At 39.6% G+C, this 16,495-nt stretch overlaps 1 protein-coding gene across 4 annotated transcripts in view; it reads right to left on the bottom strand.

The window, feature by feature from the left end:
• Nucleotides 1-16,494, bottom strand: part of ZNF512 (zinc finger protein 512) — a 34,528-nt gene extending 18,034 nt beyond the window's left edge. Inside the window, exons 1-9 of one of the 4 annotated variants that reach the window (XM_082851776.1) lie at nt 16,375-16,494; nt 15,794-15,852; nt 6,345-6,532; nt 5,444-5,539; nt 4,756-4,839; nt 3,973-4,097; nt 3,346-3,432; nt 2,834-2,932; nt 2,076-2,243 (exon numbers count right to left, since the gene is read on the bottom strand). In XM_082851776.1, the coding sequence (XP_082707902.1) occupies nt 2,076-2,243; nt 2,834-2,932; nt 3,346-3,432; nt 3,973-4,097; nt 4,756-4,839; nt 5,444-5,539; nt 6,345-6,532; nt 15,794-15,852; nt 16,375-16,404 (936 nt within the window). In that variant the 5' untranslated portion in view covers nt 16,405-16,494. The remainder of the gene's footprint in view (nt 1-2,075; nt 2,244-2,833; nt 2,933-3,345; nt 3,433-3,972; nt 4,098-4,755; nt 4,840-5,443; nt 5,540-6,344; nt 6,533-15,793; nt 15,853-16,374) is intronic. The other 3 variants (XM_082851773.1, XM_082851774.1, XM_082851775.1) reach the window with 3 other exon arrangements.
• Between the last annotated feature and the right edge of the window lies 1 nt (nt 16,495).

Raw genomic sequence — 16,495 nt, 5'->3', positions numbered from 1 at the left:
CTGTAACCTGGACTTCTGGCCTAATAAACTGTGAGATAATACAGTTGTGTTGTTTAAGCCATTAATTTTATGGTGATTGTTATAATGCAGCAAAAGAAAATTATACACTGGATTGGGCAAAGATATCTTAGATACAACAACAAAAGCCTTATCCATAAAAGGAAAAAAAAGATAAACTGAACTTTATGAAAATTAAGAATTCTGCCCTTTGAAAAACACTATAAAAAATGCAAAGACAAGCTACAGACTGGGAGAAAATATCTGCAAAACATGTATCTGCTAAAACACTCGTGTCCAGGGACTTCCCTGTTGGTCCAGTGGTTAAGACTCTGCGCTCCCAATGCAAGGGGCACAGGTTTGATCCCCAGTCGGGGAATTCAGATGCTGCATTCTGCACAGCGCAGCAAAAAATAATAATAATAATAAAAAAATAAATAAAAGATATGGGAACACATGTATATGTATAACTGATTCACTTTGTTATAAAGCAGAAACTAACACACCACTGTAAAGCAATTATACTCTAATAAAGATGTGAAAAAAAAAAGGGCTTCCCTGGTGGCACAGTGGTTGAGAGTCCGCCTGCCGATGCAGGGGACGTGGGTTTGTGCCCCGGTCCGGGAAGATCCCACATGCCACGGAGCGGCTGGGCCCGTGAGCCATGGCCGCTAAGCCTGTGCGTCCGGAGCCTGTGCTCCACAACGGGAGAGGCCACAACAGTGAGAGGCCCGCGTACCGCCAAAAAAAAAAAAAAAAAAAAAAAAAAAGACTTGTGTCCAGAATATGTAAAAAAACTCAAAATATATTTAAAACGTAATAGCAAGACAACAAAAACTGCAACAATAAAATGAACACAGGATTTCAACAGACACTTCACTAAAGAAGAAACTTCATTAAAGACTGACATTGCCAATAAGCAGATGAAAAGATGGTCAATATCATTAGTCATTAGGGAAATGCAAATTTAAACGGCAGTAAAATACTGCTACATACCTATTAGAATGGATTTTAAAAATGAACATGACAAGGGCAAGTGCTGATAAAGACGCAAAGCTCCTGGAATTCCCATGCTTTGCTGGTGAGAATGCAAAATGGCACAGCCACTTAGGAAAACGGCTTGGCAGTTTCTCACAAAGTTAAACATACATTTATCATATGACCTAACAGTCCTATTCCTAAGTATTTACCCAAGAGAAATCAAAACTTATTTTCACACAAAAACCTTTATGTAAATGTTTATAGCAGCTTATTCAAAACTGCCCCAAACTAGAAATGACTCAAATGCTCTTCAACTGGTGAATGGATAAATTGTTAAATATCCATACAGTGGAATCCTAGACAGAAACAAAAAGGAATAAACTAATGATCCATGCAACACATGGATGAATCACAAATGCATTATGCTCAGTGAAGGAAGCCAGACTCAAGAGGGTATATACTGTATGAGCCCATTTATACGACATTCCAGAAAAGGCAAAACTATAGGGACAGGAGATAGATCAGTGGTTGCCAGGGGCTAGGGATGGGAAGAACAACTGACTACAAAGGGACACAGAAGAATCTGGGGAGGCATGATCAAATTGTTCTGTATCTTGATCATGGTGGTAATTACATGACTGTATGTTTTTGTCAAAACTCATAACTGTATACTAAAAAGAAAGAATATTAATTACCATATGTAAGTTATATCTTGAAACTTAACGCTAAAAAAGAAAAAACGAGGTGGGGGAGCCTAGAAATGTAATCAGGAAAAGAAAAATTCAAGACAAAAAAACTGGAATAGAGGGATCGGCTGGATAGAATCCCACAAAATTTCTCACTTAGGGAGAATGCCTTAAGCTTTAAAAATATAGTAATGAGTTTACTTCTGCCCAGACTATACAATGAACTTTGATTTCTTTAACCTAATAATGATCAGACAGGAGAGCACAAAAGAACAAGGAAGAGAGAGAACAAAAACATTCAGATCAAAAGGGACTACAAATGAGGAACCAAGGATGTAGGAAAGATGCAGGGGCAAGCAGTCACCGCAGAACAGATCCCCAAACAGGGTCTGGAAAGCAATCAGTACTCACAGGCCCATGCTCTGACCTCAGATGATACGCAAGTCCAGCCTTCGATCTATATGGCTTTCCACAGTGGTGACATTTCAGGGTCATCTTCTCCAGCTCTGCAGCCCCTTTGCCACATTTTCTGACATGATACAGATATCCCATGATGCTGGTGAAGCTACTAGAGCAACTCTGAACAAAGGAGAGAGGCCTATATTATAACCTTACATATTTTTATATGATTTCTAAACTTCTAAACGGCCACATCATACAAACAGATGCTCTGATATCACTAGACCCTCTCCAGCATTTCCCATTCGCACAACTCTTCCTTGTCCCTGGCCCAACTGCTGTCCTATCTACCACCAAGTATGATATTCAATCAACTTAGTCAGCAATCAGTAAACTAGAACTGTATACCTCGTCTGTGTCACAGCTTCCTCCTTGGTCTATGATTCAACTCCACCCCAATATCAAACAGCCAGCAATATCAAAGTTCCTCACATGAGGTTACTACAATCCTCTTTATCACACTAAAGAAAGGATGACAAAGAAACTCCTTCAAACAAAGGGAAAAGGGAGAACAAATTTCTGGAGATGAGAAAGAAAATAAAGAACAGTTAATGAATTCAGGAGACCCTGAAAAACAGAAGTCGCTCTTATGCTGGAAGATGACACAAAACCAGGTCTGTAAGGGAGAAGTAGGAGACATGGAAGCAAGTAACAGAAAGACATTGACCTGAGGCTCCAGGCAGAAGGAGTTGCTGTCTTTGGGCTCTTACCTCACGCATGCACCTCAGCTTTCCCAGTCTCTTGAGAACTGTTCGGAGACGTTCCCTCTCACTTGGCTCATCTATTTCATCTCCAGCCTTCAAGATGGGCTAGAAAGCAAGAGAAGCAGACAAGCAAATGACTCATGGACAAGACAGATACAGAAAAGAAATTCTATCATAGGAGAATCAAGGACTGGACTAGTACCTAAGCTGATGCCCATGAAATCTAAGTTATCTGACTCCTGGCTTTCTCCATCTTCTCCTAAACAGTGAAGTGAATGTAAAGGAACTAAGAGTTCAAAGCCTCTACCTCCCAGGATATGAACCTTTGGGCTAACCTAAACACAAATACCTATGTATCCACATTTCATTGTGTGTAACTCTTCTATCTAAATGGTATTCTTACTTAACATCCCATGAAGTCCCAGAGCCTTAGCCATCTCCACTGATTTATCTACATTCATCCAAGTAAAGGCATCCAAATACCACATAGGCTCATACAGCACAGAACACGCTCTTACCAAGCTATTATGATTTGCCATGACATGATACTTCATCCCTGCCAGTGAACGAAGTTGTTTCCCACAATGATGACAAGTGAACATTTCCTACAAGGAAAAAACACTGCTCAGGGTCAGGCTGTTCAACAGAGAAACAGAATGTCACAAAGTCCTATTCAACTGCTCTGGTCTGTATCTCCTTTATTTCCCAAATTCTATAATAGTCAATGAATCTCAAAATCCCAAAAGCTCATTGTCATGTCCTCAAGGGCAAAGAGGTAAAGGCTATTCATTTTCAAAATAATAAGAACTACCATTTACTGAGTGCCAGTATTTGCCAAGTAATGGGGTAGGCACTTAGCATGTAATATTTCTTTTTTTATCCTCTCATGGACTACACAAGGTAGTAACTATCTCTACTTTATAAATGAGAAAACTGAGGTCCACACATAAAAAGCTAAATGACACAACTAGTAAGTACCTGAATGAAGATTCAAACCCAAGTCTGTCAGACTCCAGAGTCTATGTTTTCTCTATGACACAATGCTGCCTCTTCTCCACAATAATCAGCATATCCAACACAGTGCCAGAGGTTTAAAGTTTGGGTAAAAAGTCATAACAGTTACGAAATGCCACAAAATATCTAACCTGTTTGCAGTTTTCCATGTGTTTCTTTAAGCCCTCTATGGTCTTTCTCCCCACTGCCTGGCAGGTAGGACAGGAGACACTGCCTTTATCCACAATTTCTAAGTACCACTGCTCCTCTAAACTGCCTACAAAGGAGAGAAAGGAACACTTACAATTTGCAGTATTCTCCAGAAACAAAAAGCACAATCCCAGATTTTAGGAAAAGTATCATAAAGTGGCTTTTCCTCTTCCTAGGGGAAAGACTCTTGCTATATATAACTTCTAGAAATAATTTTTTTCAGACAGTGAAGAGTTTCTGAAACTCCTACTCAATTCCCCACGATCAAAACCATCCAACAACCACTCCAAAGCCCAGTGGCTTAAAGAAATGAGCAATAATTTTTTTCCCAGTTTTACTGACATATAACTGTCAATGGGTAATATTTTTCATAGTAGCATATAAGAATGGGATACTGAGATACATAACAATCAGTTTGCTAAGTGTTTCCTATGTGCCTGAGACTTTGTTAAATGTTTTTATCCCATTTAATTTTCACAACAATTCTGACTGCCTTTATTATTCCTATTTAGAGACAAGGAAACTGAAGTTTGCAGAAATTAAGAGGCAGGTCAAAAAATTAATGAAGAGCCAAAACTTGAACAAACATGACTGACCTCCAAAGCCATGCGCTTAATAAGCGCCTCCCTAAAAAAATGCTTTGGTACATCATTCCTTTACCAACAACAACAAAAAAGACAGAATGAGAGAACTAGATCTCAAAAAGCTTCCAACAGAAAGCATACCTGCTGCATAAGCTGGTGGTTCCTTCCGAATACGACGAGCCTGGGCTTTGGGATTAGGCTGAGTTTTAGGCCGTTGCTTCCTCCCTGACGCAAGACAGAAACTTGAATCCCAACACATCACCTTTTCTGACCCCTCTCTAGCACCAAAATCTCTTTCCTCTTCTTCTCAACACCCTAGGCCCCACTCCCTCAACCAAATGACTCCCTTAAGTCATGACAGAAGAAAACGGTAAAATAAGGCAGGATGGGGGGACTTCCCTGGTGGTCCAGTGGTTAAGACTCCGTGCTCCCAATGCAAGGGGCCTGGGTTCAATCGCTGGTCAGGGAACTAAGATCCCACATACCGCAACTAAGCCTACACGCTGCAACTAGAGAGCCCGCACGCTACAACTACTGAGCCTGTGAGCTCTAGAGCCCATGAGCCTCAACCAGAGAAGCCCATGCGCCACAACTAGAGAGCCCACACGCTACAACTAGAGAAGCCCGTGCGCCGCAACGAAGATCCAGCGTAGCCAAAATTAAAAAAAAAGCAAAAAAACAAAGGCAGGATGGAGGCCATTCCTTGCCAAAAAATTCAAAGGGCTCAAAAGTGCTTAAGGGCCAAAATCTAAGGTCCCTCTCCCTTTCACCTTCAGAGAATAAAGCCCAGGCACGCAGTGAAAAAGAATTAGCAAAGTTACTCCCTTACCATAAAGCTTATGCTTCTTCTGAGGAAATTCTCGATAGTCTTCATCTTCTTCCTGCCTGGGTTTCCTTTTTCCTTTGGCTGATACTCCACCTGACCCTGAAATAACATAAGAAAACAAAACAAAATTTCAGTATGGTTTATATGAGAACATCTACGCCCATCTTCAAATCATCAATCACAAGACCACCAAAGAGAAAGATTATCAGCAAGCACAGGTCTTAGAGAAGTGTTTGTAACATTTTTAGGGAAGTTGGTATAATTTTTCATTAACTGACTCAACCTCCCCTTTTCCTTTTGTACTGTTCTCCATCCCAAGTGATCAACTGTTCCCTATGAAAAATAAGATCCTTCAGGCAGTGTGATTTGTTTGATCCTGATTTGAGGCTAACTGTTCAAGATAAAGGGCTACTAAGAACCCGTCAGACTATAACCACTAATAAATTCCACTTAGAATAATCCTTACACTAGCGCCTAAACCCTCAACAGAGGATCAAACTAGAACGGGAAAGAAAGTTCAATTCGTATGAAGAGGAAAGGCTATACCATATAACCTAGAGGAGTAAGATCAGCAGAATTTCACTCAGTAAAACAGAGGGACAGTTCATGAAGCTAAGAGTATATGACAGCCTAACACCTTAAAAAAAATTTCAGGGGACTTCTCTGGCGGTCCACTGGTTAGGACTTGGCGCTTTCACTGCCATGGCCCAGGTTCAATCCCTGGTTGGGGAACTAAGATCCCACAAGCCAAGTGGCATGGCCAAAAAAAATAAAAATAAAAATTCAACCACTAAAAAGGAACACATATGTGGTACTTAATACTTTAAGAGCCATTTACAACAGGTACCTCAAATATAACTTTAGAGAGTTCCCTGTCTTTGGAATAAGATACTGATACTGATACCTTCAACATGGGAAGTAGCAGCTGGCTTGATCCTTCTCATCTTCATCCAGTAGGCAGACTTTCGGAAGGAGGCTGGAAAATCACTCACCAGTTCACACGAAGAAGCAGATGATGAGCCGCTTAAGGAGTCATCATGAGGGATAGTGTACTGGAAACTATTATCCTTTATGGAGCACTGGGTCCTGCTACTAACAGGACACATAGATAAATACCACAAAGGAGGGTCTGGAGTAAAGTTTCTATTACTTATATTACATCATAAGAAGATAACCAAGTTGGTTACCTGTGCAAAAAACAAAGAAGCCTGATAATAAAAACAATTTAGATTGTAATTTTCTAACAATTAAATTAGTTGACCTAGTACAATATACATAATTATTATTATACTTCACTATAATCAGAAAGCATAAGCAGTCCACGTAAATGATCATTCTATAGCCCAAGTAGGCATTCCTTCCTAAATCCATCAATGAAAAGAAAGTAGTAAAATAGGGTGTTCCATGACCCTTTAGAAGATGCCCTGGATCTGTAAGCAGGTGTGTCCAGGCCTCCCTATTCCTCTGGCAGAGGGACAGTAACCACTACACCTTGATGTCAGGGCACCCTGTCTTGCTTAGGCAACTTGATACTTAGATCCCATAGCTAAAGGAAGGGTGCTATCTTGTCTGAGTTAAGCTGGCCAGAAGTCTGGTATACGGCTGGATCCAAACTTCTAAATCTAAGACCAGTCAGTATGTAGTCAACAAACATTACTGAGTAGTGACAAAGTATCTTCTAGATAGCTCAAAGTGTGGTAGAGCAGCAGTTCTCAAAGTGGAGTCCACGGATCTCTGAGACACTCCTCTTCCAGCTAACTTAACTGTGTGAGGCCTGCCTTAGATTTATGGTTTAGAAATGTCACACTCTGGATGCTGTATAAAAGATGACCCATGGAGGATGAGTGAAAGAAAGGAGAAGAGTTAGCAGTTTATTGCAATAGTACGGATAAGAGATGATGAAAGCTTGAACTTGAACTAAGGTTTCGTAGTAGAGATGATAAACTGACAGATTCAAGACAACACTTTAGAGGTACAGTTGGTAACAATTACACATAGAGGTTTGTGGTAGCAGGTAGTTCGAAGTAACAAAGGTGACCATTCTTAGGAATAAATAAAAGTAAAATGTGATAGATGCCTGCCAAGGAATATTATGTAGCTGTTAGAAGCAATAAACCATTTCTACACATCTAGAGATACGAACATAACTAAAAAGCATACTGTTCAATAAAAAAAAAAAAACAGAACAAGATGTCAATTCAGTAAATTAAAAACAATTACACAAGTAAACGGCACTAGCTATTTTATGAGGACTCATAAATATTTAAGGACAAATATCAAACTTGTTAGTATGGTTGTCTCTGGGAGGAAGGGGATGGATGTGGGGATAGGGAAAACAAAAAATAACAGGAACTTACAAAGTCAGTATGCTACAAAAAGGGAAAATTGATTCTCAGCTCTGTATATGAGGTCCAATATTACAAATTTAATACAGAGATGTCCTGGTTCCGGCACAGTGGCACACACCCACTATGGCCCATTCCTCTTGCTGATTACAACTAAAAACTCTGGACCTCAAAAAGTAAACAAAAGCAGGTGGATTGTGGAGAACAGTTAAAACTGGGAGAAGTGAGTCACATGGGGTATGTTTCCCAGTTTTTTTTTTCTCTCACATGCAGCTTTGCAACAAGGGTGGCCCCCCACTCACAGACCAGCATGGGCAGCCTAAATTCTCATAGAAACTCCATCTTTCTGGCCTTAGAAACCAGGAAAAGGGGTCTCTATAGACTAGAGAATGTGGGGGAATCATGGAGAAGAGACAGGCAAAGAAGGTGACCTCATATTTCTGTGTACAAATCCACACAAATCACAGCTTAACTTGAGCTATGTATGTGCGGGGGATACACCCAAACCAGCTTAGCAAAGACTTTGAAAGTGAAATAAGATTTAAACAAACTACACAACTCTCAGCCTAACCCCTGAGCTACTACTGTGAGACAGATCCAAACCAATGTATCAAAAGCTTGGAGAACTGAAACAAGATTTGAAAAACCTGAAAAAGTCTCAAACTAACCCCTGAGCTCTAAACCATCACAGAAAAGACTCAAAAGAATGGAACCTCAGTTCCACTGAACCAATGCCTTCAGAAAGTAGGACAGAATTTATGGTCTGAACCTAAACAGGTTACCTGCTAAAATAAAAACAGCAACAATCCCTAGAAGATCCTAAAAAGACCCATGGTCTACACAAATAACATTCACAATCTTGAGAATAAATTCCAAAATTATGCAATTCACAAAGAACCAGGAAAATGTGAGCAATTCTCAAAGGACAGATGATAAACAGATGTTGGAAGATGATGCAGATGTTGGAACTATCAAAGCCTTTAAAGCAGCTATTATAATTATGCTCCACGATAGAAAGGAAAACACGGGAAATGAAGGAAAATGTAGGAATTATCAGCAGAAAAATAGAAATCATAAAAAAGAACAAATTAATTTTAAAACTGAAAAGTAACAAATAAAATAAAAATTCACTGGATGGGCTAGTAATAGAATAGAGACAGCAGAGGAAAGAATCTATGAACTTGAAGACAGATCAATAGAAATTATCCAATCTGAAGAACAAAGAGGACAAAAGACTGAAAAACAGTCAACAGAGCCCCAACAACCTGCGGTGTCAATATCAAAAGATCTAACTTAAGCATAGTTGTAATCCCAGAAGAAGAGGAAAGAGAGATTGAGGAAAATTTTTTGAAAAAAATAATGGTGGAAAAATCCCCCAAATTTAATGAAAAACTTAAATTTACAGATTTAAGGAGCTCAACAAACACTCAATAGAAAAACACACCTAGATATATCTTAATGAAACTGTTTAAAACTGAAGATATTTTAAAAATCCAGAAACCAGCTAGAAAAAAATGACATATTATTCAAATGATTGTGAATTTCTCAACAGAAACCAAGACAGCACAACAACACCTTTAAAATCCTAAGAGAAAAGATTTATCAATCCAAAATTCCATATTCAGTGAAAATAGCCTTTAGGAATATTTCTTCAGATGAAGAAAAACTAAGAAAATTTGTTGTCAGCAGACTGCTCTATGAAAAATGCTAAGGGAAATAATTCCAGCTGAAGGAAAAATGACACCAGACAGAAATCTGGATTTTTAAGAATGAAGAAAGAGCAAGAGAAATGGCAAACAGCCAGGTAAATATTAAAAACTCTTTAAAGCAAAATTTTAGCATTATCTGGTAAGGTTTCCAATAAATGTAGATGTAATATATATGACAGCTATAATTTAATGGTCAGCAGGTAGGGGGTTAAAGGAATCTATATGGTCTAAGGCTTCTACATTTAAGCAAAGTGGTAGTATTTTAACTCTAAGTAGATGATGAAAGGGTAGGTATATATTGTAATTCCTAGAGCAACTACTACCAAACCTCCCCCTCAAAGGAAAAAAAAAGGGAGGGGGAGCCAGAGAGAGAGCCAAAATCAAATAGATAAATTAAAATGGCACACTAAACATTTAAATAATCCAGAAGAAGGCACAGAGGAAAGAACAGAGTAGACAGAACAAGTAATTAAATGGTAGACCTAAATCCAACCATGCAATAATTAATTAAAATGTTTACGGTCTAAATCCTCCAGTTAGAAGTCAGAGATTGAGAGAGTAAATAAGAAAGCAATATCCTAGTATATGCTGCCTACAGAGGCACACTTTATTTAAATATAAAGACATATGTACATTGGAAGTAAAAAGATGAAAAAATTATACCATGCCATCAGCAAACACAAGAAGGCTGGAGTGGCCATTTTAATATCAGATAAAATAGACTTCAAGACAAAGAGTATTACCAGAGATAAAAAGGGACACTTCATAATAATTAAAATGACAAATCATCAGGAAGACATAATTACTCACTGCATGTGTCTAACAATAGAGGCTCAAAGCACACAAAGCAAAACTGATAGAAAAAGAAAAGTAGACAATTCTACAATCTTACCAGAAATTTTAAGTCCTCCTCCTCTTAGGAACTGACAGACTAGACAAAAATTGAGTAAAGACACAGAAGATCTGAACTACACTATTAGCCACCTTGCTGTAGCTGACATTTATAGAACACTACATCCAACACTATGGAATATACTTTCTTTTTTTTTTTTTTTTTGATACGCGGGCCTCTCACTGTTGTGGCCTCTCCCGTTGCGGAGCACAGGCTCCGGACGTGCAGGCTCAGTGGCCATGGCTCACTGGCCTGTGGGATCCTCCCACACCAGGGCACGAACCCGTGTGCCCTGCATCAGCAGGCGGACTCTCAACCACTGCGCCACCAGGGAAGCCCTGGGATATACTTTCTTTTCAAGAGCACACTGTGCATTCACAAGATAGATCATATACTGGGCTATAAACTTTAAACCTAAAGAGATGAAAATCATACATGTGTTCTCTGACCACATCAGAATTAAATTAGAAATCAAGAATAGCAAGGTATCTAAAATAAAAAATAAATCTGGCAATTAAAGAATCCAATTCTAAATAATTCATGGGTCAAAAATGAAATCACAAAGGAAATTCAAAAATATTTTAAGTGAATAACAACAAAAATATACATATCAAAATTTGTGGGATGCAACTAAAGCAGTACTTAGAAGGAAACTTAAAACTGTAAATGCTTATGTTAGAAAAGAAGATCTAAAATCAATAAGTTAAGATTTCATCTTAAGGTAGCTTAAAAAGAAGAGCAAAGTAAGCCCAAAGAAATAGAAGGAAGAACATAATAAAAAGGAGAAATTCACAAATTAGGAAACAGACTTTACAGAAAATCTGGTTCTTTGAAAAGATCACAAAATTGACAACACTGTAGCTAGACTGATCAAGAAAAAAAGATACCAAAGATACCACAAATAACCAATGTCAGAAATGAAAGAGGGGTTATTATTATACATCATACAGACATTAAAATAATGAGAATACTTCGAAAAACTTTATGCCAAAAAAACTGATAAATTAAGATGAACAAATTTCTTAAAAACTACAACTTACCAAACTGACATAAGAAGAAACTGGAGGCATAAAGATCAGAAGGAAAAAAGTATAACTGCCCCCACTTGCAGATTTTTTTAACAGATTTTATTGTTTGTTTACAAAGATAATCTCAGAAAATATATGAAATAATTACTAGAATTAAAAATGAATTGAGGGACTTCCCTGGTGGTGCAGTGGTTAAGAGTGCAGGGGACACGGGTTCGATCCCTAGTGCAGGAAGATCCCACATGCCACGGAGCAACTAAACCCGTGCACTACAACTACCGAGCCTGTGCTCTAGAGCCCGCAAGCCACAACTACTGAGCTCACGTGCCACAACTACTGAAGCCCGCGTGCCCTAGAGCCAGGGCTCCACAACAAGAGAAGCCGCCACAATGAGAAGCCCACACACCACAATGAAGAGTAGCCCCCGCTCACCACAACTAGAGAAAGCCTGAGCGCAGCAACAAAGACCCAACACAGCCAAAAAATTAATTAATTAATTTTTTAAAAATGAATTTAGCAAGTGACAGGATACTAAAGACTAAAATACAAAAAAAAGACTAAAATACAAAAATCAATTGTGGGACTTCCCTGGTGGCGCAGTGGTCAAGACTCCACGCTCCCAATGCAGGGGGCCCAGGTTTGATCCCTGGTCAGGGAACTAGATCCCACATGCATGCTGCAACTAAGAGTTCACATGCCACAACTAAGGAGCCCACCGGCTGCAACTAAGGAGCCCATGTGCTGCAACTAAGGAGCCTGCGAACCGCAACTAAGGAGCTCGCCTGCAGCAACTAAGACCCAGCACAACCAAATAAATAAATATTTTTTTAACAAGTGTACTCTTAGCTACTAGCAACAAGCAACGAGAAGATGAACTTGTAAAAACAATAGCATTTACAATAACAAAAAACACAGGAACCTAGGAACAAATCTAGGAACCTAGAAACAAATCTAACAAAAGCCATCCAAGAATTTTACAATGAAAACTACAACTCACTGGTGAGAGAAATTGAAGAGGACCTAAATAAATGGAAAAATATAACATGCTCATAAATCAGAAAATTCAATATTGTTAAAACGGCAATTCTCCCTAAATCGACCTATAGATTCAATACATATACCAATCAACACTCCAGCATGCTTCTTTTATAGAAATAACAAACTGATTGTAGAATTTATATAAAAAGGCCAAGAAAATATAATAGCTGAAACAATCTTGAAAAAAACAACAAAGTTAGATGACTTACCTTATCTGATTTCAGGACTTACTCTAATGCTACAGTACCAAAACAGTTTAGTATTGGCAAAAAGATAGACATACACATTAATGGAAGAGAATAATGAAAGTCCAGAAACAGACCCACACCTATACATGTTTAATTGATTTTTAACAAAGATGCCAAGGCAACTGAACAGGGAAAGGATCGTCTTTTCAACAACTGGATATACAAATGGAAAGAAATTAATATTGACCTTTATAACACACCATACATAAACATTAACTCTACATGAGCCATAGACCTGAATGTAAAACCTATAAAACTTCTGGAAGAAAGCAAAGGAAAAAATCTTTGCAATTAGGGATGGCAAAGTTTTCTTAAATAGAATACAAATAGCATGAAACATAAAAGGAAAAAATGATAAAATTTTTATTATTTTTAATGATAAATTTAAAACTTTGGCTCTTCAAAAGACACCATTAAGAAAATGAAATGCAAACCACTGACGAGGAAATATTCAAGACACATATAACAAAAGAACTGTGTTCAGAAAATATTTTTTAAAAATTAAATTATACAATTTAACGGTGAGAGAAAACACAATTTTTTTTTGGGGGGGGGTGGCAAAAGACATCAACACACTTGACAAAAAAAGATATATGAACGGCCAATAAGCACATGAACAGATGTGTTACACCACTATTCATCAGGAAAATTCTCATTAAAACCACAATGAAACACAATTATACACCCATTAAATTAGCTAAAATTAGAGACTTACTCTCCTACACTGCTGGTAGGAATGTAAAATAATACCGCCAATTTGGAAGACTGACAATTTCTTAAAAAGTGAAACATTCTCCTGACATCGGACCCAATCAACCTAAGATGGTAAATTCCATCTTAATAAATAAATACTGTGTTAAGTATTTATCAAAAGAAACAAAAATATTTTTCCACACACAGACTTGCCCATGAATGTTCACAGCAGTTTTACTGTAATACCTCCACACTGAGAATAACCCAAATGTCCCTCAAGATAGATGGCTAAACAAACTATGTTATATCCATAATCGAATTCTGTTTAGCAACAAAAACTATTCTTCATTCAAAATCATTATTCTGGGCTTCCCTGGTGGCGCAGTGGTTGAGAGTCCGCCTGCTAATGCAGGGGACACAGGTTCGTGCCCCCAGTCCGGGAGGATCTCACATGTCGCGGAGCGGCTGGGCCCGTGAGCCATGGCCGCTGAGCCTGCGCGTCCGGAGCCTGTGCTCCGCAACGGTAGAGGCCACAACAGTGAGAGGCCCACGTACCACAAAAAAAAAAAAAAAAACATTATTCTGAGTGAAACAAATCATGCAAAAAGAGGACACAATGTCTGATTTCATTTATAGAAAATCCTAGAACATGCAAACCACTGTACAGTGACAGAAAACAGGTCAGGGGGTGTCTGGGGACAGGAGTGGAGGGAGGAATGAATTGCAAAGGGACGTGAAAAAACTTTTGGGAGAGATGGAAATGTTATCTTGATCGTGGTGACAGTTTCATGGGTACTTACATATGTCAAAGATGAAGATATTGTATACATATATCTATATATGTATACAATATACTTATTGTATAAATATATGCAGTCTATTGTACTTCAATTATACCTCAATGAAGGTATAAAAAAATTTTAGTGGGAACTGGCTGTCCTCTAGGGCTAAAACACCATCCCAAACAATGGGAACTATCTGTACTAGAAAGACTTGATAGTATCAACAGGCCATTAAGAGTCAAGTCCCATCTGACTCCTCTTAGGAAACTGTCCTCAAAGAAATTTCTTTGCTGTCAATGTAGGACTTGGATATACCGACCTCCCTGCTCATGAATAAGCACGAGTATAGTGAAAAAAAAAATCAACAGTTTTAACATCTTGGGGATTAAGTCAACGTGGATAGGGAATCCCTCCCTCCAGCTCTCTTTTATTTTTAAAGGACTCAACAAAAACAATTCTCAAGTATTTTACACTACCTATCAACTCAGGGTATTTGATTATTTGTTAAAAACCAGATTGGGCTTCCCTGGTGGCGTAGTGGTTGAGAGTCCGCCTGCCAGTGCAGGGAACATGGGTTCGTGCCCCGGTCCGGGAGGATCCCGCACGCCGCGGAGCGGCTGGGCCCGTGAGCCGTGGCCGCTGCGCCTGCGCATCCGGAGCCTGTGCTCCGCAACGGAAGAAGCCACAGCGGTGAGAGGCCCGCGTACCGCAAAAAAAAAAAAAAAAATTTCATTACACTGTATTGTGTGGATCTCCTTGCCTAAATAGGTTAGTCTCTTAGTTGTGTATTTTTTTTTTATTATTATTATTTTTTTTTGCGGTACGCAGGCCTCTCACTGTTGTGGCCTCTCCCGTCGCGGAGCACAGGCTCCGGATGCGCAGGCTCAATGGCCACGGCTCACGGGCCCAGCCGCTCCGCGGCATGTGGGATCTTCCCAGACCGGGGCACGAACCCATGTCCCCTGCATCGGCAGGCGGACTCTCAACCACTGCGCCACCAGGGAAGCCTTAGTTGTGTATTTTTCATGTCTGTGTATCTAACCTACCACAGAGCTGGCACAAAGCAGATATTTAGTAAATATTGTATGAATGAATTAATCCCTTCCAATGAGTATCTCCTTAACAAGAACCTTTTTTGTATTAACAAATATGGAAAAGCTTAGCACATTCAGTAAACAATATAATAAACCAGTCTTGAAGCCAAGTAGCTTACAGTCATTTTTATCAGTCCTTCCCAAGTTCATCAATGTATTCATGAGTACATATTTGATGTCTAAAGAAATGCAGGGCTACACTTAGTCACACATTCCATTTTTATTATAATTCGTACTTTTTTTTTTTTTGCAAGCGAAGTTTTCCTCCTCCACACTAGGATTAGACCTGCACTGTCCAATCAGGTGGCCACTAGTCACAGGTGGCTATTTAAATTAATTAAAATACAATTTAAAATTCAGCTCCTCACTGACGTAAGCCACATTTCAAGCGCTCAACAGTTATACGTGGCTAGTGGCTACAGTACTGGACAGTGTGGATACACAACATTTTCATCATCACGGGAAGTTCTATTGGACAGCGCTGGCGACACAATTATAAATGGATCGCACAAAACCTCACTTACTTCTTAGCTCCCACGATCCTCGTGCTCCTCTGCTGCTTAAAGGATGTGGGTCCCGGGGTCTAGCAAATTGCAAGCACATGAGTAAATGCTAGGGGCCTCTGAACCTTAACCACAAAAAGACGAATCCCCCTGTGCCAAGAAATGAAGCTCTCCCGGGGCTACTCCCTCAAACGGAAGAAGGCAAGACTTTTTATGAAAAATGTGCCGCCCTATCTTCCTACAGGGTCAAGGCAGGTGACAACGCTAAGAGCCTTCATCTCCCCCATTCTCAAAGCCCTGTCCTAGAAAGAAGCTCTAAAAGGGAGACAGAAAGCGAGGACAACGGATATGGGAGGCATTGGGGATGTAAAAGGAATAGAGACTAACGGCAATCTGACGAGGAACTGAGTTCAAGGGGGTGGGGATCGGGCAGCAGAAGTGGGGGGAAAAACGAGGGGGCTGGTATATCTGACCTAGAAGGGTGGGGCCTGCGATGGGCTCTGATAAAACCAACTCTGAGCAGGGGACAAAAGCGAGGGACCGCGTGTGGCGGGCTCGACAGCGCTACCCCTAAAGCGTAACGGTCAAACCGAGAAACTCACGGCGGGCACTGCACCGAGTCTGGAAGACATCACTGCCTCTCCACGCCTAACAAATTCACCCAAGGGCTCCGGCCAGATCAACGCCACTTCCGCTCTCCTCTCCGCTCCCGGATGTGGAGTC

The sequence above is a fragment of the Leucopleurus acutus genome (assembly GCF_964270905.1).
Source record: "Leucopleurus acutus genome assembly, chromosome: 12".
Lineage (NCBI taxonomy): Eukaryota > Metazoa > Chordata > Mammalia > Artiodactyla > Delphinidae > Leucopleurus > Leucopleurus acutus.
The sequence above is the reverse complement of the archived record's forward strand: the minus strand, read 5'-3'. Positions and strand labels throughout refer to the sequence as shown.